The 27,240-nt window shown below is 32.1% G+C and overlaps 2 protein-coding genes and 1 non-coding gene across 9 annotated transcripts; 2 read left to right on the top strand and 1 right to left on the bottom strand.

The window, feature by feature from the left end:
- Nucleotides 1-4,463: 4,463 nt before the first annotated feature.
- LOC125423526 (uncharacterized) lies at nucleotides 4,464-7,311 on the bottom strand. The gene is made up of 3 exons (XM_048478036.2): nucleotides 6,686-7,311; nucleotides 5,534-6,098; nucleotides 4,464-4,973 (listed from the first exon to the last, which is right to left on the bottom strand). The coding sequence occupies exons 1-3, from the start codon at nucleotides 7,097-7,099 to the stop codon at nucleotides 4,657-4,659; spliced, it is 1,296 nt and encodes a 431-aa protein (XP_048333993.1). The 5' UTR covers nucleotides 7,100-7,311; the 3' UTR covers nucleotides 4,464-4,656.
- A 2,158-nt stretch (nucleotides 7,312-9,469) lies between these two features.
- On the top strand, nucleotides 9,470-9,601 carry LOC125423646 (small nucleolar RNA Z247). The gene has a single exon (XR_007242355.1). It is a non-coding gene; the product is annotated as a small nucleolar RNA Z247 (small nucleolar RNA).
- Nucleotides 9,602-18,228: 8,627 nt separating this feature from the next.
- Nucleotides 18,229-26,996, top strand: LOC107407208 (putative pentatricopeptide repeat-containing protein At5g08310, mitochondrial). 7 transcript variants are annotated; one of them, XM_048477485.2, is made up of 3 exons: nucleotides 18,229-18,782; nucleotides 21,412-24,044; nucleotides 26,715-26,996. In XM_048477485.2, exons 2-3 carry the CDS (start codon nucleotides 21,503-21,505, stop codon nucleotides 26,717-26,719), a joined length of 2,547 nt encoding a protein of 848 aa, XP_048333442.2. In that variant the 5' UTR covers nucleotides 18,229-18,782; nucleotides 21,412-21,502; the 3' UTR covers nucleotides 26,720-26,996. The 7 variants fall into 7 exon arrangements, 6 of the variants coding, with proteins under 6 accessions (XP_048333442.2, XP_048333441.2, XP_048333440.2 ...); XR_007242095.2 differs by having other exon boundaries at nucleotides 18,231-18,782; nucleotides 21,412-24,870; XM_048477484.2 differs by adding an exon at nucleotides 18,956-19,046 and having other exon boundaries at nucleotides 18,231-18,782; nucleotides 21,412-26,996.
- Nucleotides 26,997-27,240: the final 244 nt, after the last annotated feature.

Genomic DNA, 27,240 nt, shown 5'->3' with positions numbered 1-27,240 from the left:
ATGTAATGTAATCAATGCAAATGCCATGAGTTCAGGTGTTCCATAAACCTAGTGAAAACTATGGTTTAATATAGAAAAAAAAAAATCTAAAAAAAAAAATCTATTCTAAATTGCAATCAACACATACAAAAAAAAAAATAAATAAAAAAAAAATTAGTGTAATCAATGTATGTTAGGGAAAATATTTGGCAACAAACACATATCGAAAATACAGCAAGAGATGTAAGGTGTGTAAACAACCATAAGCATAACAATATCCATAAACAATGCATGTTATACATCATAAGCACACACACATATATATATACTATCTAACTCATTATTCAAATTTTAATCAAACTATAATCCAAAAAGCATAAGTCTTACCCAATAAAACCACATATACAACTTACCATGTACAGAATGCAACTACATTTAACTACATACGTATACACATAAGGTAAAAGTCCCAATCAGTACATTCCCAACAACCATAGTCCAGGTATGCTTATCTATTCCAATCTCGTTCAAGTGCTCGTTTGTCCTTGGCCAAATCCACAACTTGATTAATATCTAATTCAAGAATTCAAACAAATTCATTCAACATTCTCAACCATCACTTATGCAAACCATAATCCACAATCAAATTTCCATCTCCAAATTTACATAATTCCAACATTTTGAACTTACCAAAAACAAAGAATTTAAATTTGCTAATCATTCTAAAAATTTCAAATTATCAACAAATTCCAATTTAAATTTAAGTCCAACTAATTATCCAATAATTTCATGTTATCATCAAAAATCAATTAATAAAACCAATAAATGCTCGAATCCAAATTAAACTCAACCTTAAGGTTAATTATCCAAATATAATTACAAAATCCGAGAAAATCAATTTATAATTACAGATGTCTTCTATATAAAAGAAAATCATTTCTTAACCGCAAAATTCATTAAATTAATTTCCAAAAATCTTCATATATTTAAAGAAAATCAAACTTAATCTTATTAAAATAAAACAAATCTAATTGTCCTAGAGTCTTCGAAGAAATTTAAGAAAATCATACTTAACCTCAAAATATATTTTAAGTCCAAAATCCATATGCAACTTAACCCCAAAAATAATTAAATCAAAAACCAACGTGGAATTTAGATTTAAAAACTCATTCCAAACTTACAAAAAAACATTTTAACAAACTCTTTTAATTTATTTAAACCATTCGGCCAACTTAACCCAAAATCAAATCCATTTCCAAAAATTCCAAAACTCCAAAATTTCTAACAATTTCAAAAATCAAAAATTTTATTACTTTAAATAAAATTGTAAACCTCAAAATATATATAGATTTAGTCCAAATTCCATAATCATACTTAACCTCAAAATATTAATCATTAAAAATTATATATCCATTACAAGCTCAAAATGCAAATCCAATTCATCATCCTCATCAAACCAAAGCATCAAAATTCCATCTAATCCAAATATTAAAATTTTAGAAATTCCAAAATAAAAATCTCAACCTCAAAACTTACTTGCATGTCACAATCCAAGTTTTATAAACCAAATTTAACACTTAAATCTTGAGAGTCAAATTACTATTTCAACAAGCAAAAATCTAAAACCCTTATTCATAAAGCAATAATTGGTAAAAAGCAAAATAATCAACAAAATCAATTTTTTAATATCCAATATTATATCCAAACAAAAATACAACTTGAAAACTATTATCAATATTTCCAAACACCAAATGTCGGCAATTAACAAGAATACCAACAAAATTTATCAAATCAAACTCCAAATAGCAACCCACATTGTCAAAGAAAAATAATCATAAAAAGTTCAATCCAATCTAAAAGTCCAATTTCAAAATATCAAATGTCCAAAAAATTAACCTTCATAACATGTAAGATCAAAACATCAAACCCACTTCATAAAATCCAAGATCCATGACATGCAGCCAACAAAAACTCAAGATCCATGATTAAACTCAACATGCATGTAACCAAATTTATAGATCCAAGAACACTTACCCAAATTCTTCAAGGATCCAAATAAAGACACTTACCCAAATTCTTCAAGGATCCAAGTAAAGCTCAAAAACTCCCCAAAACACAAAGCATTTCCCAAGTTAGAATCCGACGCAAAAGTAAGAAAATTTTAACCAAGACTCTCGGTTTTTAAGAAGAGAAAGAACAAAGCATTTTTGTTTGAAACCCAAGACAACTTTCACTTGGAAACTCAAAAACTTAATTCTAGATTCATATACCCAAAACATGTTTAAATCCAAACCAAAATCTAAGCAAGAAAAAGAAAAATCTTGTTGAATGAAACATAAGAAACTCTCGGTTATAAAAGACAATAAAGAGCAAAATGTTTTGTTGAAAACAAATGGGGAGTTTAAGATTGGAGGCCATGGTTTAGCAAGATAAATAAAGTGAGCGCAAAGAATGTGATGCTTTGGTGTTGGCAAGAAAGGAAAAAATAAAAAACAAAAGAAAAAACTAAAAGGTTTTGTGTGTGTGTGTGTGTTTGTTGTGGGGGGGGGGGGGGGGGGGGGGGGGGGCGCGGGGTTGGTGTTCTCGGTAGTGAAAGGAAGGGGAGGAAAATGAAGTCCACATGTTCGATAAGCTTTGTAAGATAAAAGACAGAATGCCCTTGGATGCCAATTTAATCTCACTCAGTATCATTTCCATGAATTTGCTTTCCGAAATGCCCTTGAGTAAGAGAAAATAATTTTCCCCAAACAAAATTATATATATATATATATATATATATATAATAGATACCTGCCATTTGAATTTCGATAAGTTTTGAAATTACGACAATTTCTAGTTTGGTAAAAATAAAAAATTTAGGCATGTGCACACACAAATACACACACACACACACACACATATATATATATTAATCATAGGAAAATATTTTTTCTCTAGAGAAAAATTTAGAATCCCCAAAAATATAAATTCGAAAAAAATTTCACCATCATTTTTTCTTTGAAAATTTAATAAGAAAAATGAAAAGTACAAAACCATTATACTTCTTTTTTTTTGAAAATTAAGATATAGAAAATTGAAAATTTGGGCCGTCACATTTTATCATTAAAAGGAAATAAAAAAGATATACGTTGATTAATTTGGATGTTGTGAAGTCAATTTTCAATTTTGAAATTTGAAATTGAAATTAAAGTTGAAACATGAGCTTTTAAATTTTGTGTTCCGATTTTTAACCTTTTTTTTTTCTTTACAGTTTTTAAGAAAAATGAAAAGTACACAACCATTATAATTTTTTTTATGAAAATTAAGAAATAGAAAATTGAAAATTTGGGCCGTCACATTTTATCTTTAAAAGAAAATAAGAAAGATATACGTTGATTAATTTGGATGTTGTGAAGTCAATTTTCAATTTTGAAATTTGAAATTGAAATTAAAGTTGAAACATGAGCTTTTAAATTTTGTGTTCTGATTTTTAACCTTTTTTTTTTTTTTTTTTTTTTTTTTCCCTTTACAGTTTTTAACAATCGGCATTACGATGCCTGTCATATGAAATCTCTCTGAACTTCGATAGTTTCAACCTAAAACCATCTTGGATTCTAGCATATACAAAATAATTAAAAGCCTCTGGACCATTTTACACGATGGCCAATTGTAAAGTAAACCCCTCTTTCCATGACTGTTTTTAATTAACGTCATGGAGTCAATCCACAATAATAGATTCCATGCATGATGGTAAGGAACATCGTGGTTTCCTTTTAAGGATGGTTAAAACCATTCTAGATGTGCTATTTTGGTATCACGTTGATATTTATTTGATTTCTGCTCTTGACCATTTGTTTCTTGATAATAACCTTTAAAATGTAAAGCAATTTGTCAAGAAGATTAATGGAAATCAATACAAATATCTCCTCTCTTATATATATATATATATGTATTAGTTAAGATGATTCTTCAATCTATCATATACTGCTTGTTAATGCTGGGAAGGTAGGTGCAATGTTAAATTACCATTTATTTTAAAATTTTACAATAATGGAAGGTAGATGCAATGTTAAATTACCATTTATTTTAACAATTTAAAATAATGAAAATAGTGTCAACATGCAAAATTCTTCTTTATTATAATAAAGTACGAGCTTCAAGAATTAATGAGAGAGATATGTAAGCGAGGCTGCCACCCCTCAAACAAACTTAACATGTGTTACATAAACAAACTTAAGATGAATTTCTTCAATTTATCACATATTGCTTGTTAATGCTGGGAAGGTGGGTGCAATGTTAAGTTACTATTTATTTCAAAAATTTAAAATAATGGAAGGTGGATTATCATTACATTTCTATTAATATTAACATATAATACACTCTTTTTTAACAAAGAATGAGATTATAGCTGCATTAAGAATTAATGAGAGAGATATGTCAGCTAGGTTGCCACCCCTCAAACAAACTTAAGATGTGTTACATAAACATGCAAGTTTGACTTGTGCTGCTTGATAAAGTACCTTATTTTACTAAGAGTTATTATATTCTACAATATTTACCAGGATACAATATATATGGACATAAGCCACAATGGATGCGGATGCCCTTCTATTTATGGTAATATACATATACGTGTATATGTAAACTTATATAAATCCACATGTTGCATGTAGGGATGAAGGTACGTAGTTCTACTTATTAAGCGACGAGGTTGCGAGTAGATTGGCACCATCGATCATAGGAAGGCTGGAGATTAGGCCACTCTGAAGGAGAAATGGCAAAGTCTTGAAGCCAATTTGTGAGAATGACTTCCTGATCCATCGGTGCTAAACTCCATATTGCTTTGTCAATTGCTCTCTCTATTTCTACCTTCTCTAAGTATGTCAGCACTGGATATGCCACACCGTTGCTTGCATGGCATAACAATGGAAGCCAAAGCATCAACAGCCTGAATTTCTCTTGCTTTGTTATTATTTCTATACTTTCTCGTCCATTTATATCCTTAAATATTATGCCTGCGCAAAGGGGGGAAAAAAGAAAAAAACAAAAACAATAGCAAAATTCATTCCAATTATATCATCTGCGCGCACACACACATATTGTATATATTAATGAGAACCAATTCTCTCTCTCTCTCTCTCTCTCTCTATATATATATATATATATATATTTATATATACATGTATTAAAAAAAAAAGAAAAAACATTTGCTAGATATTTCATTTATATAGTGCCTAATAATATGAATAGAGAAAAAACAAATAAATTCTAATTTTTTTAATATATACTGTTAAATAAGAAAAACAATGGAATAAATTTGATATATAAGGGTAAAACAGTGTTTTCATAAGTTAATTTAGTCAAAAATGGATCTTAAAAGTGGTAGTAATAATTATTCGAACCTCATGGAGAAGGAAAGTGTATTTTTCATCAAATCTTGGAAAGTATATGATCAAAAAAATAAAAATAAAAAAATAGGAAAGTGAATGAAATTTTACTAACCCAATTAAAACTGCAAAATGGCAGTGAAGTTTAATATATGCAAGGATGCAAAAGTGAAAGAGAAATAGAGAACCTGATATCTTAAGAATAAGGCCTTGAACCCTTGGATTAGCATAAAGAGAAAGAGAAGCAAGACTAGAGGCAAGGCTCCACTGCACCATAGCTTCATCCAAAGCCTCATAATCTCTAAGCTTAATGCTTATCCAAACCATCTCCTCGGCCAACTTCTCAGCCATCTCTTCCTCTCCCTGATGATCCCCTCCTCCAACCCTCACCATTTTCCTTCCCTGTTTCTGCCAACAGGACGTAGCCATTTCCATACAAGACCTCACCGCACCCAAGCACATCCTTATTCCCTTCAGGTATGGCGCCACGTAGGTCCCCATAGGGATGGCCCTGATGGCGCGTGACATCCACGTGCTGCCACCGTCCTCTTCGTTGTCGTTTTGGGTCCTCATGAGGGAGCGGTGTAGGAGCGTGGATGTACGCGAGAAGGCCGAACTGAGGGCCAAACGGTTGACTTGGATCATGTCCACGTGTCCTGATCTGGCATTCTCGTCCATTATCCTCTCAGCCATCGCCATTGCGAACTGGTATTTCCTGGAGGTCGCAGGGATCTCGTTCAGCAGTGCCAGTATCTGCATCCATAATGTTTTAACCAACCAATCAATCAGGAGCCAACACGTATCCATTTTAAGAATTAACTGATACGTGTCGGAGCTAGAAGTATCCACGTATATTGTCCATACCAGCTGTCCCTTCGTTGGTAAAAGTTGGCAATTCTTCTAATGTTTATGTCTATGTACCATATTCATTGTATACACACAACTTTTGGTCTTATTTGCGCAGAATTTATATTATACAAATACTTGTATACATTTAATCATTTAATTAATTGAGTGATTTAATTTGGCATATAATATTAGAAACTAGAAAAAGGTCGTCTTCAAACATTCTAGTCAATTTTTCTTATTTAATTATAGCACCTAAAGTTGTAGGTGACCCATATATTGGTCCTAATTAATAATGAATGTATGTATATATATATATATATATATATTTTGCTGAAATAATCTAAAAGTTGCGTTATTGAAATATTTATAATATCCAAATTATTATTTAAAAAGCTTGTGAATATTAATAATCAATACAACAGTAATATGATCTCTATGAGAATGAATATCAATCAAGAGCAACCTGAAAGAGAAATTAAGGAATTACTTACATGTGAAAGGGATCTACCAAGAGCTTGAACAGGAAGTGCATCAACCCCATCATAGACAATCAAATCCATAGAAGAAGATGATGATGGCGACGATGATTGTGGGAAACCAATCAAGCCGGTTGGGGAAAATTGTTGAAGGAGATGGAAAGGAGAAGAGGGTGCAATAGAGAAAGGGATATGGTCCATTAAAACCCTAAGAACCCACAAAGTGAGCCAAGTTATTAGCATCACCATGAACCTCAAATGGTCACTGGTCCTCCATTTTTGCATGTGTTGGGCTCTGGAGCCTGAAGCTACGGAAACAAGTGTCCTGGCTGCCACATTCACAGTGGACATGAAGATGGAGTTCAAGAATGTTGAAGGTTTAGTGTTGTACCCATTGTTGTAATAACCTAGTGAAAGCTCTTTTGCCATGGTTAATTTGGTTTGGTTTTATCTCTCTGTCTTTCTCTCTAAGATGGTACTGGGTTTAGGAGGAGTTGTAGCCGCAAGAGGATAGTTATAATGGAGTCATGGCCAAGTGTTTGAATCCTTGAGTTGACATGTAGAAGCTTGGGTTTTTGAGGAGGCATAATGGTGGGTGGGGGAAGTGTTCAGGTTTTTGGAGTTTGGGTAAGGATCCAAACTGTCGACGTTGACAGTTATTTTGCTCTTTGTTTCTATGTTTCGCATCCATAATATTTTACACATTATTTTGTACATAAGTTTATTTTACTGGAGGTCCAATCAATTTATGACTTGTAAAAACATACAAAATATATATATATATATATATATATATATATAGAGAGAGAGAGAGAGAGAGAGAGAGAGAACATTTTCCTTTGTTTAATAAATGTTTGCATCATTCTATTTAACCCAAAAAAGAAAAAAGATCTTTTGGTAAATATAGATTTTACTATTCATTGCAAACCGCATAAAAAATATGCCACAATAACAAATTAATTTGTAATGTCAACTTGGATGTCTTGTTTTGTGTCCTTCGCCGTACATATTTTATATTTTAGGGTGGTGTTGTTTGTAAGGTTGGGGATTTAATTAAAACTAGCTAGTGATTTAATTTTTTTTGGAGCATCATAAAAGCTTGAGAAGGCTCCATAATTTTTCTTTTATGAGACTTTTAATTTTTTTTTTTAAATAAATTTTATGGGACCTCTTAAATTTTGTTGGAACTTCTCAAAATTTTATCGAGCTTCTAGATTTTTTCTAAGGCTTCGAAAAATATTTATAAAGCTTTAAAAAAATTTGTGAAGCTTATCGAGTTTTTTTGGGAGCCTCTATAATTTTTCAAGGCTTCTAAAAAAATTTTGAAATTTCTCAAATCCTTTTGGAATTTTGAATACTTTCTGACCTTCTTGAATTTTTCTAAAAATTTTAAAAAAATTTCTAGGGCTTTTTGTATTTTTTTTTTTTGGGAGCTTTTAAACATTTTTATCATATTTTTTGAAATTAATTTTCTAGTAAAAAAATCTTTCAATTCCAAAAGAATGTTATGCAGTATCATTTTTACGCACTACTATCTAAATATATAAAAAATATATAATAACTTTATATAATATTCTTCATACTTAAAATACCTACAATTTATATAGCCTCAATTAAGCCAAAAACACAACCTTTTTTTTTTTTTTTTTTTTTTACCCTTTTTCATAAATTGGTTACGAAGCAAATACCACTCCACAAAAACTCTCCATAAAAGCTTAGATGCAATTTGGCAATGAATTAAAATGCTTTTAGATGAAACTGATAGTCATTGAAACTCTACGAAGTTTTCTTTCTGGTCAGAACACTTTTGGGTAATGAAAAGATATATTCGTTGGAAGGTTCTATCTCAAAATTATGAACATCTTTAAAAATATTTGGTTATATATTTTTGAACACATTTGATATGTTCAATTGTATATTTTTTAGTATATTTGAGATATTTGTTTTTAAAAATAATATATTGCATACTTTTGAATATATTTAAGATATTTAATTATATACTTTTGAACACAATGGGGATATTTGATTGTATACTTCTAAAAACAAATATACTTAATTATTAAATATCCTTAATAATGTAAATTTATGATGAAATTATATAAAATTCGTTTAGTAATACATCTAAAACTTCTCTTTTCTAGGACTTTAAAGGGTAACTCGCAACTCTAGACACAATGAAAAGGACATTTTATACAAAAAAGATTTTTTTAAATTGGCAATATTGTCCCTTTTTGACTACTTGTATATGATAGATGAAAATGATCCTTTTGTATCTTTACATGTATATTAAGCTATATCTTGTAATATCCTTTATTTCCTTGTTCAGTCTGTTATTACAACCTATACACCAATATTAAAAAATACAACAATAATTGCTATTAATTCCAACCATATGACATTGGAATTAATGGCTAGGAATTATGTCACTTGAGGGCACAGTTCCGTAGTCTCCTATTCCAGTATGAGGTTGTTGGTTTCCTTGATGGATCTCACCTGTGTCCACCAAAATCTATAACTTCCCCATACTCGACTCTATAAACAATCAGTCCTACACATAAAATCTAGTTACAACAAGGCAGTTTCATACTTCAAGCAATCATTGGTTCAATCTTTCTCAGAATCTCTTCTTTTATTATTATTGCTTCCACTTCTCATGACGGTTGGATTAAACTGAAGCACACGACCAGGATGCTTGGCCCTCGTGACCTCTTAATGAAATCAAAAAAGGATTTCAAATCAATTGTTGATTACATGCAACCTATTAATGGAAAATCTATTGATTTAGCCTTTATAGGTCATCGTTTCAACGATGATGATCTAATCATCCATGTTCTCAATGGTCTAGGTACTGATTATAAGGAACTTTGTGCAACAATTCAAGTGAAAGTTACCTTGATTTCCTTTAAAGAACTTTATGATAAGTGATTGAATCATGAAAGCTTTTTGAAACGTCATGGGGACTCAAAGGTTTCTTCCCTACTGAGTATGCTTATTGAACTTCTAATCAGAAAGGCCGTTATGGTGTCAATCTTCGAATCAATGGTCCTAACAGTTTTCATCTGGCTCCAACTGATATATTCAATCCCTTTCTAGCTCATTCTACTCTTCATTGCTGCCTCCATAATAGAATAACAGTAAATGTATCGGAAAAGCTCAATGTTTCTCATAGAAAAAACAAAATATATACAAGTTTTGTAAGGGTTGTTATAGATGATAAATATAAAAACCTATTTACAAGATAATTTACAGCATAAACTAAGATAAGAAAATAATTACAACAGTAAGATTATCCTATATGTTATCATACCCCTTTAAGATTGAGGATCTAGGAAGAACCCTTATCTTAGACCGAAGAGAAAGAAATCATTGTCTTGGCAATGGCTTAGTTAGCACATCAGCAAGCTCATCTTGGCTTGAGACATGAGAGACACACAAGGATCCAGCAAAGATCTTGTCTCGGACTAAGTTAAAGTCAATCTGAACATGCTTTTTGGAATTTGACAGACAAACATAGGACTGAGATTATCACAATAAATTATAAGAGTTATAGTTTATTACACATGAAGTTCTTGAAGGAAAGACATTAACCAACATAATTCAAATGTAGTATGAGCCACTAAACGATATTATGCTTCCATTGAAGAACAAGATACAGACTTCTATTTGGGTGAGCTCCAAGAAACTGGATTTTAGAAAGATGACTCATGCAGAGGTGGATGTGCTATCTTCTTTAGTGCCAACTCAATCTAAGTTGAAAAAGTCATGGAAAGCAAAAGGTGTGTTTCGATGAAGATTGAGACCAGAGGATAATGTACCTCGTAAATAGTGTAAATGATACTTCATTGTTGCCCCATGAACATTAGATGGCTTGTGCATGAACTGTGAGAATTTGTTCACATCGAAAACTATATTAAGGCTAGAAAGAGAGAGAGAGAGAGACAGAGAAGTACTGCAAACTGCTAGCTATCTATCTATATTAGTTAAAGACAACAATGATATTCCATCAAATAATATAAGAGAGGAAGAAGACGCCATGGGATTAGATACTTCTTTGACATGAGGCATGTCTATTCTCTTAAGAATAATTCAATATATATTATTTTTAAGAGGGAAAAAGAACTACTATCATTGGAATCACTTTTACACAAACGAAATAGTTAAGATCACCCAAGTCTTTTGATGAGAATTTTAAGACAAAGAGTGAACAAAGCTATTTAGAAGACCAGTATTATTACCCATTTAAAAAATATCATTGACATAGACCAGTAGGTTTGTGATGAAGCTATTATTCTTATAGACAAATAAAGAGGTGTTGGAATAGGAGTTTTTTATGTAATTTTACGCGGAATGATTTAAGTGCATTAAACCATGTTCTAGGAGCTTGTTTAAATCTGTATATGGCATTTTGTAGCTTACATACATATGGTGGTTGAGATTGATCAATAAATCCTTAGAGTTGGGACATGAACACCTCTTTTTGTAGTATGCCACTCAAGAAGCCATTTTTTATATCCATTTATTGAAGCATCTAGTTCTTAGATAGGGCAACACAAAGAACAATTTGTATTGTTGTTAGCTTTATCACAAGCCTAAAAGTATTTGAATGGTCTAGACCATGTTTTTGGTTGAAGCTTTTTGCTACTAGGCAAGCTTTATAACATTGAATTGAACCTTTAAATTTCTGCTTAATTCAAAATGCTCATTTACTTCCAATTATATTTTGACTTGGATGAGGTAGACTAATTTCTATATTTTGTTCTGAAGAAAGGCATTGAATTTAGAATTCATATCATCACACCATTAAGAAGTGGAAATGGCTTGCTTAACTATGCAGGTTCATCACTAAGAAAAGAGAAATGCTTGGTATAGAAAAGAAATCTGCAGTTTCTTCTGCTTAAATATGCTATTAAGGGTTTTGGTAAGCATACCATACATTTGAGCAGGTGAAAGAGAGGAGGGTGATCACATGTGATATGAGGGACAAATAGATGATGGTAAATGAGTAGGTTCTGTGTTCTCTTGGGTAGCCTCTCATTGTGGGGAACATGAATGGGCAGATGTTGATGTAGAAGGAATGGCACGTCATGGATTAGAAACAAGATGATGCACATCAGATAAGGAAGATAAAGGAGAAGCAGACATTGGTTCAAGATATGGAGATGAGAAAGGACTATTTGAAGACGATGTTGAAAAGGAATGTTGTTTGGAAGTTGGACCGTGGTGATGGAGATAAGTATTTGGATGTTCTAATGAAAAGATGTGGCATTGTCAACTAAGGTTTCGGATTGAGAATGAGTGATGAGGAAAAGGATTTAAATGAATGGAATAAAATTTTCATAAAACATAACATATCATGAATGGAAAATTTTGTTGAGAGAAGGATCATAGTGAACGAAACCACTTTGATATTTAATAGGTCCCAAATACACATACAGTGATAAGAATCCATCTATACTCATACAACATGCAACCCGCTGGGGTGCTGATCTTATACAACTGAAGATAGGACCAATTACTAGGGCACAAGTTAAGAGATTTAACAAAAATTTGTTAACTTTATTCAAGGTATGATTAAATCTCAAGAAGGATGATTATACCTGAAGATTCTAAGCCTATAATGTGCATCTAAGTTATGAAGGCAGAAATGGACCCGGGAAGCTGTTTTGGTACATCTATGGACTCTAGGCAACACAAGACTAGTTTTTTAGTCTATGAACATTATTGAGATCACCAAGAGGTCATGGAATCATGTCAAGGTAGAAGCAAAAGTATCCAAGTTCATCATTTGTGCACAAGCCTTCAATTTGGCCAAAAATCACCCATTCGGCATTGGGAGGGTCCTTTCTTGCATTCCAAGCAAGCTTTGCTTAGTCCAATCAATAGCAATGTATGGGAACCAATTCTAATCCTATTTCACATCCTACATGGCATATTAGAGTTGATTTGGAGCCTAATATAGCTAGTGAATAGACAAAGACAGCTTGTTTGCCCATCTAGTCAACCAGGTTTTTAATCTGAAATTTTGACTTTTGTTTTAGAAAATAGTCTTTTATTATGGTTTTTATTTTATCATTTGTTGGATAAATTAATTTAGGAAGGTTTAAATTTTATTATTTTGATTGTAAATTAATTAATTTCTATTTCAAAATTAAGGAATTAATTAATACAAAATTAGTTTAGGAAACTAGGAAAAATTCGGTATTTTCCTAATCTATATTGGCCGAACTTTTCTCATGTCTTTAGGGTTTGATTTCTTGTAAATTTAGCTTATTTAAATGCTTATTTTCAATGGAAAAGCTTATTAGATTATTATTCAAAAATTATTTGTGAGAAGAATTTTCTTTGTTCTCTTTAAACACCTAAAACATCGAATAGAGATCGAGTGTTTTAGTTTTACTTATTAATAGGACATCCAACAACTATTGTGGTGTCTTTATCATATACAAAGGGTTCTAATTACAAGTTAATTAGGAGTCATGGTGACCATTAGAATCTGAACTGAATTTCGATCTGAACTAATTTAATACGGGTTTATGAGTGAGTCGACCTAGGTTCGTATCATTTGGTATGAGTACCGAATTTTGTTAAGGTTTGATCTATCTTATTTGTTTTGTTTTGTTTTGTGTTATCCTATAATTGTAATGTTAGGTTAAGGTTGTTTCCTACTCATACACATTCTGCATATTTTAAAAAAAAAAAAAATTCACCCATAGTCGAATTAGGGTTTATCTTTGTGTTAGCCGAATTTTGTGAATCTAGCTTGTTGGTTGGTTTTGCATATAGTTCTTAGTAATTTGGTTTCTTTTTTATTTTTTATTGCCGTTAATCTTAATTAGTTGCATTCATCTATTAAAAAAAAAAAAGAAAGAATTTTGAGAACATATTACATAAATCTAAAGCTTGCAATTTGTTTTCGATTTTGTTGATAAGTTGCTGCTATTGGAACAGAAATTTTTGAGTGGTGATTGTTCAGCTGAATTTTTTGTTAGTAATAATCTATTAGTGATAAAAAAAAAATAAAAAAAAGGGGGGGTCTTTGGCACAAAAAGGAAAAAGGCCGGGTTGTGAAGGATAAAAAAATATATATATATATATATATATATTGAGTTTGTTTGGCTTTCAAAAATTCAATGGCAATTATTGGAGTTGCTACATATTTAAATTTTTTTTCTGCTAACTTGATTGGATTAAAATTGGTTAAGGGATTTAAGACTTAGACCTAAATTACGAAAACTATAACCAACATCTATTATATATTTTGTTCAAATTGTTTTCTATTCATTGTTTGAATCCTTTTTATAAATTTTATCCTTGAATTTTTGGTTTCTTAATATTCTGGTCTATTCATTAATGAACTCCGAAAATTGCATTGTTATTTTTCCTTGTTTTTGGTTAGAAAGTCGAGAATTAGGCATTGACAATTGACTCAATAATTGTTTACTTTATCACTATTTTATTGGTAAGTTAAATTAGGGCATTCGTGTGATTGTTGTTTAAGTGTGTTTTAATAAGAACTTTGAGATAATCTTTTGAGTGGAAAAAAGACAAGAGAATATGAGATTAAAAAGGGATCAAAAGCCGAAACTAGTATAATAACACTAGTGAACAAGACCTTTTTGAGTGGAGCACGTGAGGGAGTGACTTTGGTGATGTTCTTTGCATTATTTTCTCTAACATGATAGATTCAAAAATGAGAAAAGGAGGAAACTCATTAAGAAATCTTGAAGACAAATCCATGGGATTCAAAGGGGAATCTAGAGCAACGGGGAGTGGAGAAGAACCTATTGACATGTTGGCGGTTTTAGAACAACTTGATCAAAGGATGGATAGTTTTGAACATTCCCAAGGAGGACCAAACCCAAGGCAAGAAATTCATAGAGGACGTAGTTAAGGTCGAGGAGGCCGTGGACATTTTAGGGAAGAAGTTGGAGTAGGTGAATTTGGAGATAATCTTGAGGAGGAGTTCAAAGATATTTTTGCAATCCAAGGAAGGCAAAATCGTGGAGACAAGTCCGAGAAAAAGACGATAACTTTGGAAATATTAAAGTCAACATACCACCATTTTTAGGGAAAAGTGATCCGGAGGCTTACTTAGAATGGAAAAAATGAATGGAGATGATTTTCGATTGTCATAACTATTCGGAGGCTAAAAATGTTAAGTTAGCCTCTTTGGAATTTGAGCATTACGCACTACAATGGTTGAATAATGAGCAAGGTACCTAAACGAGAGTTGGCGATAAATTAATAACCACTTGGAGACAAATGAAATGAGCCATGAGGAAGAGATTTGTGCCGACCCATTACCACAGGATGTTGCACCAAAGACTACAATATTTATCCCAAGGAAGTAGGACCGTGGAGGACTATTATAAGGAGATGGAGATGCTCATGATAAGGTTGAGCAAGAATGAGGACCGTAAAGCAACAATGGCATGGTTTGGGGGGCTTAAACTGAGAGATAGCCAATCAAATGGATTTACAACAATACATGGAGTTGGAATAGATGCTACATATGACCATCAAAATTTTGAATCAATTTAAGAGAAGGGGTACTAGCTCAGAGTTTGAAGGGGTTTAAAATAGTGAGAAGTCAAGAACAAGTGGTTGAAGTAGCAATCCCCCATTTGAACCGAGGTTAAAACCGAAACAAGGTGACGAGATCGGCCAAGGAAGGACAATCTAGCCGAACACATACTAGCGCCAAAACTGAGTGGTAAGTTTGATTCTAAATGATCTAGAACTCGAGATATTGTGTGTTTTGAGTGTAAGGGCCGAGAACAACATGCCAATCAATGTCCAAACTAAAGAATAACGGTGTTAAAAGACAATGGAGAGTTGGAGTCCGATAATGATGAAGTTGAAGCCGAACATGAAGAGGAAGAAATTGAAGATGAAGAATAAGATGAACCTGTGACCTTAAAAGCTTCAAGAGTTGAGCTTAGCTTAGTGTCAAGGAAAGTCTTGACCATGTACGAGGATGAGGATGAAATGCAAAGAAAAAAAACTTTCTATACTAGATGTGACATTCAAGATAACATTTGTAGTATGATCATTGATAGTGGAATTTATGCTAATGTTATTAATAACGTTATGGTGGAGAAATTAGGGTTAGCAACAACCAAACAGTCCGAACTTTATAGACTTCAGTGGCTAAATGATAGTGGGGAGATGAAGGTAAATAAACAAGCCAAGGCTAAATTTAGCATTGACAGTTATGTGGATATGGTTTTATATGATGTTGTACCTATGCAAGCTAGTCATATTTTGTTGGAAAGACCATGGCAATTTGATAAAAACACCATACATTATAGTTAAGAAAATGCCATTGTATTCCAATTTAAAGGTAAAAAGATTAACGTTGAGCCATTAACTCTAAAAGAAGTATATAGAGATCAATTACAAATATAACAAAGGAGGAAGGCCAAACGGCAAAAGGAGAAGACAAGCATGCCACCCACGACTTCATCTACCAAAGAAAAAAGCAAGGCCGAACCACACAACCAAGGTAAGTTTTCTAAACTCGAGATTGAGAGGAAAAAGAGAGAGGAAGCCGAGAGTGACAGAAAAAAAGAGAAATCAGAGAGTGAGAAAGAGAGGAGAGAGAAGAAAAAGAAAAATTTCTATCTTAGCCAAGATGAAGTTAAAAAGGCATTTTTATGTAATAAACCTATGCTGGTCATGATGTTTAAAGATGCTTATTTTAATCATCTATCTAATTCTGAAGAGCTTGTATTGCTAAGGTCTATATCTTCTTTTTTGCAGGAATTTGATGATGTCTTTCCAGAGGATATTCCTAGTGGTTTACCACCTATTCGAGGGATCGAGCATCAAATAGATTTTATTCCTAAGGCTATAATTCCTAATAGGCCTGCATATAAAAGTAATCCTAAGAAAACAAAGAAACTACAAAGTCAAGTAAGTGATGAATTGCTTGAAAAGGAATATATTAGAGAAAGTATGAATCCATGTGTTGTCCCTGTTTTATTAGTACCTAATATAAGAATGTTTTGAATGAAGTGCATTGATTTGCCACTATCAATGCTAAACTAGCAGGAAGTTCTATCAATGATACAAGCTTGTCACAATGCTCCAACCTTAGGCTTTTAAGGTTGGAAAGTTTACTCATAGTGGTTGGTAGACTCACAAATGAGCTTTTACTTAAATCTAAATCTTCTAAAGAAACTAAGCGACCAATTTCTTCTAGAATTGCTCCTTCTCCAAGATTACAAGCAATTAAATCCAATTTTTTCGAAGAATAAAGACCAATATTTGGAAATAAATAACCCTTGCCAACAATGGTATTGATCATATTTTGCCAATCAAGTGGTTCTTTTATGTGTCTAATACCACAAGATAGTGTTATGAGGTTTTTTAGAAGTACAATGGAGGATGGCAATTCTCTTATTGCAGTTTTTCTCACATCAAGCTCTTTCAAACTCTTTAGATTACCTATGTCCATGGGTAATATAGTTAATGAAAGTAGAGACTTCAATGACAAAGGTACAAAATTTGTACAAACTGATCCAATGCAATACTAAACAAAAGAATCCTAAACAATTTCTTTGTTGTGATGTTGAGGATTTTTATTGAACCAGAAGAGCTTATTACTTACCAAACAAACCAGGAGAAAAATTATTTCTCAAGAAATTGAATCCCAGAAAACTAAATTCTGAGAATCATTTTCCCTCTCAACTTTAATACTTCCCAAACAAACCCTAAGAGTAATCAATTAGAATTTAATTTTTGATAGACATATTTTATTGCATAATTTTTAATTATAAATCATATAGAAATTAATATCAATCAATGACTAATATGATTATTTCCAAATTAATAGTGATGATATGGAACTATAATAGGCATTGGATCAAAAAACAAATGTGACATGATTTTGTTAAGCTAAATTATGATTGAAATGGAGAAATCCTTGTGTGTGCATGTATATATCACCATAATAAAATGAATTTAATATTTATTCATTTTGTTTACCTAATTTGTTTTCCTTACTATAAATAAATTCGAGCAACTCATGATCGCTATAAACTCAATTCAATTTTAGCTTTCTAACTTGATTTGTAAAAAAAATTAGCCAATTTTGAACCATAAATGAGGATCACAATTTAATCCTAAACAATAAATCAAAATTGTGAATAATTCATAAATTAGCTTGAATTATTATTTATATGTATTTACATAAAAATAATATTATAAATTTAAACACATGGATTATTTATCATACATAAAAAAACATTTTTTTAAATTTTTATAAAATTTTAAAAAATAATTAATTTTATTAGAAATTTAATAGATTAAAGGAAATTTTAATTATTAATATTAAAATTTTTATTTTCAAAAACAAATATTTAAATTTTAAAATTTTCATATTGTAATAACCGAACTGAATTCAACTTAAACTATCCATAAACAAGTTGAACTGATTTCAAATTTTAATAAGCACAAACCCAGCTTAAGCACTCTATGCGAGTGGAGTTTAAGCTTGCTAATACTCGACTTTCATTTACGCCCCCTATTAGTTATTCACAATGTTTTGAATAGCTTCTCCTAAAATCAATAAATAAATATAAATCATATACGCAATGCCATCTAACTTCTGAAGCCCATTGTTTTTAATTAAAAAAATAAAAATAAAAGTTCATTTTTTCTTTTTTTTTCTTGTATCCTCTTCAAAGATAAAGATTTAAATCTCTTTCTCTTTTTTGGAAGCGAAACAATTTCACTTTCAAAATTTTCCTATTTTTCTTTAACTAAATCGAGAACTCAAATCATGCATAAAAATGGACAAAATAATTGAAGCCCAGGAAGTAAATGTCAAAATGGAATTCTTCAGATAGGTTTTTTTTTTTTTTTTTTTATATGGTAAAAAAATTCTTCAGATATTTAGGAGGTGAGCTCTTCGCGTTTAGATGGTCGGGACCACATAAACCCGTGTTTCCACACAAGTCACGTAGTCCAGACAGCGTGTTCTATATTGCTGCTCCACTTGGGTCTGGGCAGCAACAGCAGTAGCTGGGCTTTTTGGCAGTGAGTGAGCTCCTCATTTTTGCTTTCTCAGTCTGTATTGAAGCTTGGAATTCGGATAACTTTGTATCTGGTCTGGGTCCTGGACTTTTTTTTTTTTTCTGGTTTTTGGCAATGACTTTGTTTTTTGGTCTTTAGAAGTGGTTCTGGGTTTTGATTTCAGTCTTATGTTGAATTTGGTTATATTCGAAGTTTTGACATTTAGGTGTGGGATGATAACCAATATATATGTATATTTTTATATAGGAGTTGTTCAGTACAACTATGTGCTTCACATATAAAGCCGCTTTATTGACCATTAAAGATTTTGTGGGTTGCCATGAGTTATGCAGATAAGGTGTTTGATTTCTTTACTGAACGGTGTTGATTTTTTTTTTTTTAATTTTTTTTTTTTTAACTGATAACTTTATTGTTGCGTTATGGTCATTTATAAATTAGCTATAAATGTTAGTAATGTCTCAAATTAAAACTCTCTGTTTGTAGCATAATGTGTGCGTGTTCTTGTAAAATTTAAAAAGGCTTGATTTATTATCTCCATTTCTCAGTATGTATGTGCTCCTTGTTGTTCTCTGTTAAATTGATTAACCTTTAATTTTTTTATTTTTTTATTTTTAAATGACCCTGGAAAAGTAAAAAAATGCCAAAAACATGCCCTCATATGAAGTCCTGTCTTCACAATTAGACATAGAGCTAAAAGGTCATTTATTATAATGTCTAGATGTATGCAAACTGTGAAACTTTTGGCATTTTTAAAACTAAACTTTCTTCCCCTGCAACAAAGACTCTGAATTTGTTTTAAGGTCAATTCATTTCTTTTTTTATTAGTATGATCCATAGAATCTTCAATTTTCCATTATTTGTATGCTTAATATTCTAAAATCATCTCTATGTTAATGTTGGAACAATCTATAATTTCTAAAAAATAAAATTCAATAAAAAAACTCTCCTCTTTTAATGGGATGAATGCTAAATCAGTTTTTTGTCTTTTTATAAGGTTTCCGTATATGTGTTGGCTGATGGTTCAAGTTTTGTATCCTAATCACAAGTGTATGGTAGTTAAATGTTAAATCTTATGGCTTCTTATGAACACAGTTCAGTTATCAGTATGGGTTTTTGTGTGATTTTTATAAGCTTTTCAATTTGCAGTTGGTGGTGGACGATTTTGTCAACTTATTGTCTCTATATGCTTTATTTCAAAGCTTTGAGATAAGATACCCAAAAAATATGTAGATAAATGATCAGTTTAAAAACTAAATTAATAATCAATCATCATACTTGGAAGTTCCATATATTCACTGCTTCTGATGAAATAGCATCCTAATTATGAGGCAAAACATCAACATCGAAGAGCCATTGTAGACGATATATTTAATCTTTTGATTTCTTATATTGTTATGTAGGTAAAATTCTTTGACAATTTTTTTCAATTGTTCTGTGAATATTGCAGGAAATTTTCTTTTTGAGTATATTGAAATGAGGAATACATGTTGGTCTTGTTGATTAGTTTGGTGGAGCAGAGTTAAATTTAGCATTGGCATCAGTCAACATTAATGAAAAAAGTAAACTAATTAAATTTGCTGTTGATGCAACTATGTCTTCGTTAAGTGATTTTTTTATGTTTTGGAGCTCCACATACAATGCTCCAGAGTAAACTAATTATTAGTAGTTTTCAACTTGATTTTGATTGAGGATGTATAAAGAGAACCGTATATGATTTAATTCAAGGGAGAAACTACTCCACTTAGGTCCATTGGTTTTTTGCCAATGTCTTAGTAGGACATTCTTATCAGTCGTAGGCATTTAAACTGGGTTTGGTACTTAATCCTCTTACTTATTCAGTTACATCTTCACAAATAGATATGGAGTGAATATCGATGATTTTGAATCAGCACCAAGCTCAAAACCTTGCTGACCTTCACCTATGGCATCCTTCCCAAATGGTAGAATACTGACATGAAAGAGTTCATAGGCCGTAGTATGTTTTAGATTGTTAGTTTTAATATTCAGGCTATAGTGTTTCTTATATTTGTAAAACTGCAAGAATTCCATGATCTTTATTCAGGAAAAGATTATGATAATGTAATGTATCTTTTCTAATAAAAAATTTATTTGAGATTATGATAATGTAATGTATCTTTTTTAATAAAAAATTTATTTGATGTATATATGGTCTTCTTTAGTAAATCATAGTTGGTTTCTCTAATATCACTGTTTTATCTGATGCATTTTCTTTTTCCTTGGTGTTAAAAACTTGAATGACAATACAATTAAAGCATGGTGACCTAAAAAGGAAAGAATAGTCTACAATGTTTTGGTTTGGTGGGATGAATACAATCTTTAATTTTTAAGTACCCTTGGCAAACACTTTTATTTATGTGAGATATAATTACAATGTAGTTCATGCATTTATTATCTAGTTTTGCCCCTATAATTTGTTTGTTTGGTATATAACTGTACTTTTTTTTTTTTTTTTTATGTTTTCTAATTTTTTTCTATACTTTTTAATATATTTTTTTATAGCTTTCGGTTGATTTTATTATTTCTTACATCCTTTAATTGTTTTAATGAATTTGGTATTATATTAAGATATTTACTTAAATTGTGATGTTAATATTTAGACTTAAGACAAAAAGAAAAACAGATGCCCACCTAAATAAATTGCCTGGAAAGGATAAGAAATCTTCTTTTTTGAATGCTTGCAGATTAATTATAGCATTGGATTTGGCATAATCAAAAGATTTCTTCAAGCATGATTACTGGAGAGCATCAGAATCTTTAAAAACGCTTGTTCTGATGACACTTTCATCAATCTCAAAAGCACATCTAATTATCTGCAGAACAATAAAGTTTGTCGACCCAAATGGTTTTCTCTTACTCATCTTGACCAAAAATCGGTCCCCAACATCACGGTCTTTTAGATCCTTCTGCAGCAACAACACTTCCGGCTTGTCTCTTGGGACAGATCTCCAAAACGCTGCCAATGGTTTCATTTCTATCTTCACAAAACAGCCCTTTTCTCCTGACAATCCAGAGTTGAAGAACCTTACCCCAGTTCTCAATACCAAAGTTGTTGAAACCGTGTTAAATGGCTTGAAGAGTTGGAGAATAGCTCAGATATTCTTCACTTGGGCCTCAAATCAGTATGGTTATAAGCATAATTGTTATACTTATAATGCTATGGCATCCATCTTATCACGTGCTCAACAAAATGCCCCACTTAGGGCCTTGGCGTTGGATATTGTTGACTCTCATTGTTTGATGTCTCCCGGAGCTTTGGGTTTCTTTATAAGGTGTTTGGGTTCTGTGGGATTGGTTGGTGAGGCTAATTTTTTGTTTGATCAGGTTCGGATAGAGGGTCTATGTGTTCCAAATAGTTATAGCTATACTTGTTTGTTGGAGGCTCTTTCCAAGTCTAATTCTATTGATTTGTTTGAAATGAGATTGAAAGAAATCAGAGATTTTGGGTGGGAGTCGGATAAGTATGTTTTGACCCCAACGTTGAAGGTTTACTGCAATGTGGGTAAGTTTGAAAAGGCTCTGGATGTCTTTAATGAAATGTATGAGAGGGGTTGGGCTGATGCTCATTCATTCAATATCTTGATATTGTCATTTAGCAAGTGGGGTGAGGTAGATAGGGCATGTGAGTTGATTGAAAGGATGGTGGATCAAAATATTGAAATGAATGAGAAGACTTTTCATGTTTTAATTCATGGGTTTGTGAGAGAGTCCAGAGTGGATAAGGCCCTTGAACTGTTTGATAAAATGAAGAAGTTGGGTTTTGCTCTTGATGTTTCCCTTTATGACGTGCTAATTGGAGGACTCTGCAAGAACAATGACCTCGATAAAGCCTTGTATTTGTATTCAGAAATGAAGGAGCTGGGAATCCAACCAGATTTTGGAATACTTACAAAGCTCATATCATCGTGTTCTGATGAAGGGAAAATGATTCAGATACTTGAGGAAACACGGAAAGAAATTGACAAAGAAGCAGTGGTTTTGCTATACAATTCTGTTCTGAATGGTCTTGTGAGTAAGGGTTCAGTTGATAAAGCTTATCAACTGCTTCAGTCAATGATGGGGAATGAATCTAATGCTTCTTTTGATGTAGGTAAGCTCCTCAAGGTAGAGGAAAGGGTGCACCCTGTTACAACTTCTTTTAGAATTGTTATTGATGGTTTACTGAAGAATGGTAACTTAGACATGGCCTTAATCCTCTTTGAAGAAATGAGCCGGATAGGCTGTAAACCAGACATCGTTATCTATAATAATGTCATTGATGGACTGTGCAATGCAAATAGATTGGAGGAAAGTTATAAGCTTCTAGGAGAGATGGCAGAATTAGGATTGGAACCGACACATTTTACTCATAATTCTATATATGGTTGCCTCTGTAGAAGAGGAGACGTTGTAGGAGCACTTGGATTGGTGAAAAAAATGCGTTCCTGGGGACATCAACCTTGGATAAAGCATTCCACCTTACTTGTAAAATTACTGTGCAATCATGGAAAGGTGGTTGAAGCATGTAATTTCCTTTGTAACATGGTCGACGAGGGATTCCTACCTGATATAGTTGCATATTCTGCAGCTATTGATGGCTTAATAAAGTTTCAAGAAATTGATTCTGCTCTGCATATGTTCCGAGACATTTGTGCCCATGGCTATATTCCTGATGTGGTTGCCTATAACACATTAATAAAGGGGCTTTGTAAAACCAAAAGAATCTCAGAAGCACAGGATTGTCTGAATGAAATGATGATGAAGGGGCTGGTTCCCTCGGTTGTTACCTACAATCTGCTTATAGATGGATGTTGCAAAACTGGTGATGTTGATCAAGCTATGTCATTCCTCTCCAGGATGTTTTGTGAAGAGAGGGAGCCAAATGTAATTACTTACACTACATTAATAGATGGGTTATGTACTGCTGGAAGGTCTACTGATGCTCTCATGCTTTGGAATAGCATGAGTAGTAAAGGGTGTGCTCCAAACAGGATATCTTTTATGTCTCTTATTAATGGTCTTTGCAAGTGTGGGATGCCTGACACTGCTTTAGTTTATCTTCGAAACATGGAACAAAATGGAATGAAACCTGATATTTATGTCTACGTAGCATTACTAAGTGCTTTTCTGTCTGATTTGAACCTGCCTTCTGCATTTGAAGTTTTGAACGAGATGGCTGACAAAGGAATTATTCCAGATCCACTAGATAAGAAGCATTCTATAGTGAGAGATGCCATATCAAAATTGTTAGAAGATGACAGAACCTCCTCTAGTGTTAAATCTCTCATTGCAAATGGAAGCATTCCGACAATTACTTGCTCAGATAGTGGGAGTAAAGGTTAGTCCAAGTTCAATTATACCATGTTGAGTCAATAGATTTCCTTTTGGTAGGAGAGATGAAAATGGAACCAATAGGAGGGTATAATGGAAGTGGAATATACTTCACCTTTTGTTTCCTATCAAACAAGAAGAAAGATATATTATACTTCACTTTTTCCTTCATTTTATTTTCTTCCTTTCAACGTTCTGACTTTATTAGACATGTTGTACAAATTGAAGAGAAATATTACAAGTTGAGGGCTGGGAATATATTAGAAGAGAATTCAGCATTCATTTGGCAGATGATATTTAGAAGAAAGCTTTATTGACTTGTGATGAATGGAATTAAAAATTGTGTTAAGGAAACTTACCCTTTGTTTGGTGTTGTACTAAAATTTTATTTTCTGATTTTAAAAACAACAAATTGTCAGTGTCTTTTGGCAATTAACTTAAAAGATATTTTTTTGTATTTTAAAATAAAAGCTGGTCTTACTCACAAATTAAGATGTTTGGCCATTGTTTTTGAGAATAAAACAAAGTTGAGAAACAGAAAACGGCAAAAAGTTGTTTTGGGTCATTTTTGAAAACAATTAAAGAAAAGGAGAGCAGCCGGTTTTGTGTTACCAGTATATTTATACACCATCCTATCCTCCACCCTTCCCCTCTCTTTGCTCTTCTCCCTACTGGATACTGATCTTTTCAATGGTTTCCTCTCCATTTGCTGCATCAATTTTTTTGTGTTATTTTTTCTTCTTTTTTGTTCTGGCTGAGAATTCGGGTTTCTAAAGACGAACCAAGCAATTAGGAAAAAAGAGCTAGCAGCTAGGTTGTTCTCTCCAATAGAGGTAAACATACTCACATGTTCTATCTTCTTTTCTATTTTTAGTTGTTTGCTAAAAAAATTTGTTTTCTTATTGATGGGTTTTTTCTGAATTAGGCAGTTGATATATAATTATCTGTTTGTTTGTTCATTGAGTTTTGCTCGTTGATGAATAAGTTTGATCTGATATTTTATAATGTATTGTTGAATCTTCAATTTATTGGGGTTTTGGAATTTGGTTACCCTGTATAAGTTTTCTAAAAAGGATATGCTGAATGAATTGGAATATGGGCTTTTCCCAGATCGACCTCAGCCTATTCCTTATGTACCAGCTTATTTAGATTAGGATTTTTCTAGGGCTTTCACATCTTGGGTAGAACAATGGGGTCTTGTTGCGTGAGAAATGCATAGAGTGTGTAAGAATATAGTTAGTACCATGGACTGGCATGCTTGGTTGAAGTGGGAAAAAGAAAAGCAACCTAGTCTGCTTTTCTTCCTCCCTTTTATATCAACTTGATGAATGAATACTGTTGTTTAGTAATATATCTCTCTTGTAATTATTTGTAATATCATTTTCCTTTTTCCTATTTCTGGCTCCTTCAAATTTGGACTATTATGTATCAGTACATTGGTTTTGGTTGTTGCTAAAATTTTTAGTCATTTATTTATCTAAAGGGAGACTGAAAGGGTAGCATAAATATATAGACTAGGCAGATTGAGCTTTGCTTATATTTTAATATGCATGGTGTTACAAATGGTTGCTTGCCTATACCTTGCCATTTCCAGCCCCTCTCTAGTCTAAACATCTTCCCATATGACTTTGAGAGGGTTAAGAATCTTTTTTGGGCATGTCCAGATTCAGGTAGTGTTAACGAATTAGTGCTTGTGCATGAAATGGGTATTCCAAGGCCCATTTTTCAAAACAAAGCACAATGGAATGAAATTAGTTTTATAGAAGCACAGTGGGTCTTTCAATTAGCATTAGTGCTAAAAAATTACTTGCATGAAATTAGTGTTTGTACACAATGGCTACGCTCTAATTCAGCATACCTAATGCAGCATCTGCATCTTCACAGATATAAAACGAAGCATTAACTTATCCCTGTACTTTCTCTACTCAGCCATGGACATGTGTTAGCTGGCTGGAGGTTTTATCATACAAGTACCCTGATCCCAATTGTATATGGCCATTAAAAAGATTTATAGCAATAGAGTTTATGTCTGAGCTAAATTTGCCCAATGCTGTACATTCAATGAAATTCACCCAATGATTTACATTCAATGAAATTCACCTAAGGTTAGTACTTTGTCACAAGCATGTCTATAGAAGATAATAAATCACTATACTTTAGAAAATATAAGAGATGCATGAGTTTAATTTGGCAAAGTTTTTAGCGAAATATAAGGACACCAGGCACAGGCAACTCTCTTTTTCTCACACTCACTGAACAATGGCATAGAGAGCTGAAATTATGATTCCGATAATTTCAAAATTAGTATATATATATATATATATATTTTTTTTTTATAGCTCTGAATCTAAAGATGTGAAGCTAAAATAACTGAGTGCACCCTTTTTCTTTTTCTTTTTTTATTTCCCTTTTGAATTTCTGAGCGAATACAGCATTAGGACTAGTTTTCTTGTTTGTCGAAATCTCCTTGATTTGTGTTATATGGTGATCTATAAAAAGAGCTTATAAATTTGTACATTGCAGGTTCAGTTGGTGATTCTTTAAATATCAACATTTTTTACAGAGCTTATAAATTTTTGCTTTGAATTTGCATTCTATCATTATGCGTATGCATGTATGTATTTTCTTTCTTATGTGACGTTCAGAAAAAAGTTTCAAAGGTCTGGTTTTGTTTCAGGTTGAGGTACTCTTCTCATTGATGAATAATGGGACTATTATTGATGCACATTTGGTAAATCAGCAGTGATTTCAAGGCTCTTGAAAGTTCTGGTTTTCAAATTACTGATACTTGGAAGTACTTGTTCATAAAGCATCTTAACTGTTTTAGGTTAGAAATTAAAGTACCTTGTATGTATCTCCATTTGGTATTTTTTCTATTGAAATTTGTCTTAAAGTTGTAGTTAACCCTCAAATATTTCATATATTAAATCAACAAATTATGTAGAATTCACATCTTTAACTTATGAGTTTGAGTACGTTTTTCTGTGGTGATTTTACTCTTAAAATAGGAGAGATGATTTTCTATAACACATAAAAACAACTTTATGTTAAAGATAGGATTTGGAATGGACAAGTAGATTTCTATAATTTGTTGGGGAAGTCAAGTCTTTACACAAATAATGATAGGATCATATATGATAATAGCTGAAATGGGCAGGGTCTATATGTTAAAGATAGGATTTGGAATGAACAAATATATTTCT

This window comes from Ziziphus jujuba, chromosome 3 (assembly GCF_031755915.1).
Source record: "Ziziphus jujuba cultivar Dongzao chromosome 3, ASM3175591v1".
Taxonomy (NCBI): Eukaryota; Viridiplantae; Streptophyta; class Magnoliopsida; order Rosales; family Rhamnaceae; genus Ziziphus; species Ziziphus jujuba.
Note: the sequence above shows the minus strand (reverse complement) of the source record. Positions and strands in the feature narration are given on the sequence as shown.